At 46.8% G+C, this 4525-nt stretch overlaps 1 protein-coding gene across 1 annotated transcript; it reads left to right on the top strand.

Annotated features, from left to right (window-relative positions):
* Positions 1 to 665: 665 nt before the first annotated feature.
* On the top strand, positions 666 to 4135 carry LOC121135535 (E3 ubiquitin-protein ligase RNF216-like). Its single transcript, XM_040734511.1, has one exon. It carries the CDS (start codon positions 668 to 670, stop codon positions 3374 to 3376), a length of 2709 nt encoding a protein of 902 aa, XP_040590445.1. The 5' UTR covers positions 666 to 667; the 3' UTR covers positions 3377 to 4135.
* Positions 4136 to 4525: the final 390 nt, after the last annotated feature.

The following is a 4525-nucleotide window of genomic DNA, read 5'->3' as shown; positions in this document are numbered from 1 at the left end:
AATGTATAAATAAATGAATTACGGATTGAAGGAACTGGGACAGAAAGAGGAAGATTAAGGGTCAGCTAGCTGAGTAGACACAATTTCCTGAGATGGTCACTGACCATTGATAGACAAATATATTAGGTCCCAGAGTTCCATGTTGTCTGAAGCCCCATGAGGATCCCTGAAGCCTCTATTAGTTTTACAGTATCAAATCAAATCATCAGTATAGAAAGACATCCTGTTCTGTGTCAGGGTTCCATTGGGCGGGGCTGCAAACTGAGCGAGGCTACCGGGTGGAGGTCTGCTTGATGTTGGGCATAAAAAGTTGAGGACCAGTACCTGTCCTAGGTGGATATAAATTTAAGGTCATTTCCTTGGAGTAGAGCTTCAACACCAGTTGGACTCTGGGTTGGTGGTAAGGTGGGTGGAGCCAGAATTCTGTCCCTATTGAACTGAGGAATGAGAGAGAAGTAAGCACCTGGTGGCTTTATTGATTAAGATTATTTAGTCTGATTCAGTAGGAGGCATTCATTCTCCAGTCAAGCTGAGAAGAGGCAGGAGTTTGAGGCTTGGAGAAGAGATCATGTGTCGATCAGTCCTTTCAGAGTGAAGTTTAGATCTGTGGAGCAGATGTCCATGTTTGGGTACTAACAATCACTTATATCTATATAGGAATTTGAAAATGGCAGAGGGAAACCACAAAGAGGAGGTCACTCACCTGAACAACTTTCACTGCCACTTGGAAGAGGAATGGATGAGTGTCAGAGACAGGCCCATCATTGTATCTGACTCCTCTGAGGAAAGGATTTCAATGGTGGTTACCCCATCTACTGAGCTACATGAAGATGACGATCTGGAAGATCATGCCACACTGACAGAAAAACAAGAACCTCAGACATCCCGATCCATCGTCTTCAAACCAGCTGCCCAATGCCATGGTCAGCACAGACTAGGAGAGGAAAGGTCCAGAAATTCTAGTGCCAACCGTGAAGCAGATGCCCACAGCTGTTTTTCCTATTGTTACAACTCACTGTTTGGTTCTGGGGCACAGAATGATTCTGAGGATGAATATGATGAATTTCTGCATCTAGAGAGGAACAAAAAAGAAGTCAAACCTGGACCAAGCATTAAGCAGACAGCAAACAACACTGTCAGCCACAAATTGAAGCAGAATTGCATTATAGTGGATAATAATTGTGTTTTCCCAGAGAGTGGGCCTTTGGAAGCTCAGAACAAACCATCTGAAGACTCAGAGACAGATCTCTTGTCAAATCCTGGAGAGGCAGCTACTTCAGTAGATGACCAGGTAATTGAAGAAGAGCACCGGCTTGACCACCCATCCTTCCAGGATCTGAATCCACAGCCTCAGGAGAGAACAAACCAGGTCATGCCCCAAAAGCAACATTCTGAAGCAGAAATGGGCCCATTGTTCCTGTGCCATGATTTCCCAGAGCCTGATTTTCCAAGGCCAGAACCGCAGCAGGAGGGGATTCCCGGTCCTGCTTCTCCTCGGGCGACCCATCCTCTGGGAGAACTTGAAGATCAGCAGTTAGCAATTGGTGAAGACCCGGAGCCAGCTTTTCATCTTCCAGGATCTCAGGAGGCCAAATTGGAACCCATGTGGGGACAAGGAGCAGCTGAACTAGATCAAGACCTGGTTACGTGGTTAGTGAAAGAAACAGAAGCAAGATTTCCAGATGTAGCAAATGGGTATGTTAAAGAGATCATTCATTTGAAGGATACCTATGATTTGAATGTACTTTGTAATTTTCTTCTGGAAAACCCAGATTATCCAAAGAGAGAAGATGGAATTATTATCCAGCCCAGAACCAGCCTGCTTGTCAGCCAGGATGAGGCGAAGGTGCCTAAAGTAGACTTTTTTGACTATTCCCAACTGACTCCACTTGACCAGCGATGCTTCCTCCAAGCTGCTGACCTCTTGTTGGCTGAATTCAAGATGCTAAGCAGCCATGACATCAAGTGGGTCCTACATAAGCTCAAAGGACACTATGCAATCACACGAAAGGCCCTTTCTGATGCTATTGAAAAATGGCAGGAACAATCACCCGATGCCAATGGAAAACGGAAAAGGAGGAAAGAAATGAATCAGGATTCCTTCATTGATTTCAAATTTGAGCAAGGCAACATAAAAATAGAAAAGAGGATGTTCTTTTTGGCAAACAAGCGTCGACACTGTAGATCCTATTACCAGAAAGACCTCCTCCCAGCTGTGCAGCAAGAGCAGGAATTCTATGAGCAGAAAATCAAAGAGAAGGCAGAGCATGAAGACTTTTTTCTTGCCCTGCAGATGAATGCAGAACAGTATGAAAAGGACGGACAGCTGATTGAGTGTGGATGCTGCTATGGGGAGTTTCCATTTGAGGAGCTGACACAGTGCTCTGATGCTCACTTGTTCTGCAAAGAATGTCTCATCAGATATGCCCAAGAAGCCGTGTTTGGGTCTGGAAAGTCAGAACTCAGATGCATGGAAGGCAGCTGCTCATATTCCTTCCCAACCAGTGAACTGGAGAAGGTGCTGCCCCAGAACATCCTGTGTAAATACTATGAACGGAGAGCTGAAGAAGAAATCACTGCAGCTTGTGGTGATGAGCTTTTCCGCTGCCCCTCGTGTGGCTTCCCTGCTCTGTTGGACAGGGATGTGAAGAGTTTCAGCTGCCCTAATCCTCGATGCCGGAAGGAAACCTGTAGGAAGTGTCGGGGACTCTGGACAGAGCACAATGGCCTCACCTGTGAAGAACTGGCTGAAAAGGATGACATCAAGTACCGGACATCTATTGAAGAGAAAATGGCTGCTGCTCGCATTAGAAAATGCCCCCGGTGTGGGACTGGCCTCATCAAATCCGAAGGCTGTAACCGCATGACTTGCCGCTGTGGTGCCCATATGTGCTACCTCTGTCGAGTTTCTATTGATGGCTACGACCATTTCTGCCAGCATCCTCGCCTTCCAGGAGCCTCTTGCCAGGAATGTTCCAGGTGTTCCATTTGGACCGACCCCACTGAAGATGATGAAAAGCTGATTGAGGAAATCCAAAAGGAGGCTGAAGAGGAACAGAGAAGGAAGAATGGACAGAATGTCTTCAAACGCATCGGTCCCCCACTAGAAAAGCCAGCCAAGAAAGAACACCACGAGGAAGGCCCGCCATGGTTTGTACCACAGATGCCACCCTTTGTCATTGTGTACGCACCTTTCTTCCGGCCACCTCGGTGGCCCGGGTTCAACAACTTCCCCATCAACATAGGTCCTATACCAGTACCCTACGGACCACCTCTGCCCAATATGGGTGGCAACTACGACTTTGGCCAAGTACATGTGATCCCGGAGCACAACCTGCCCATGCACTTTGGCCCCCAGCCATGGCACCGCTTCTGACACCCTAAGCTCTTGTCCAGCCACACTGAGTCTTCCGAGGACCCAGTCTCCACTTTCAGGGGTGGAGTCTTACATGGGTGGAGTCTTGGCTTCCCTCTTGAGGGCGGCCGGTGTCCTCCTACTCTTTACTTTGCAAGGTCCAATGATGCTTCAGGTCTACTCAAGTTCAAGGGCCTCTGAGACATATCTGTGGCACAAGTTCTGTTCTGTGATCAATGTACTTGACCCTGTTCACAAAGTTTGACCTGCAAATCTTTCCCTAGGACTGGCAACTACTGAGAGTCAATCATTCTAACACTTGACACCAGACAAAAGGGCATTATTGCAATGTTGTCACTTATTCCTGACCTACTCCTTTTCTGTGGGTGACCTCACTTGTCACCAACCTGTGATGGACCACATCTCTAAGGTGTTTTGGGTTTCCCTCGGTTTGCAAATAGCCTTGTGTGACAGCCTCAGTCGTCACAGCAACCACCCTGCCTGCTTATCTCTTCTCTCATCAGATAGCATGGGAAGCAGGCTGAGGCTGAGGCCCCAGCTCCAGGATGAGATCAGCTGCCTTCCCTAAAGTCAGAAAGCTGCACCATGCTCCCACTGCCTGTGTCCTCTCCAGTCCTCACCACATCTCTGGATCCCTCTGACCTGTTTGTAGAGAAGGACTGACCCCAGATGGGTTTCTCAGAGGCCAAGTCAGTTTAAACTATTGTGTAAAAAGACTGTATCATATGGAACTTGAATTTCATGTAAATAAATATTTGTGAATGCTAAATAAAATATTATGCAGTCTAATATTTCTGAAAAGTTCCTGTCATGTATTCGTTGTTGACCTTCAAGTTACTCTGTAACCCAGACTGTCCTTGAATTTATAGTTTTCTTAGTACAGAATTCAAGTAGCTGGGATTCCAGGTCTGTGCCCCTGGTCTGGCTCTTATGTGCCCATTGATAATACGAATGTATAACTACTAGGGAATCATGGAGAAATTTTGTCTGTTATTACTGGATTTGTTTTTCCTTTTAAGGCGGGGTCTCCTGTAACCTAGGCAGGAGTTGGAGTTACTGTGTAGTTTGGGTAGGCTGGATTTCCCCTTCTGATCATTCTTCCTTCGCCTCCAAGACCAAACAGGCCTGTGATCTAACATGGCTTGTAGA

The sequence above is a fragment of the Mesocricetus auratus genome, unplaced genomic scaffold (assembly GCF_017639785.1).
Source record: "Mesocricetus auratus isolate SY011 unplaced genomic scaffold, BCM_Maur_2.0 Super-Scaffold_100038, whole genome shotgun sequence".
In the NCBI taxonomy this organism is placed as follows: Eukaryota; Metazoa; Chordata; class Mammalia; order Rodentia; family Cricetidae; genus Mesocricetus; species Mesocricetus auratus.
This window is presented reverse-complemented; position numbering and strand designations above follow the sequence as displayed.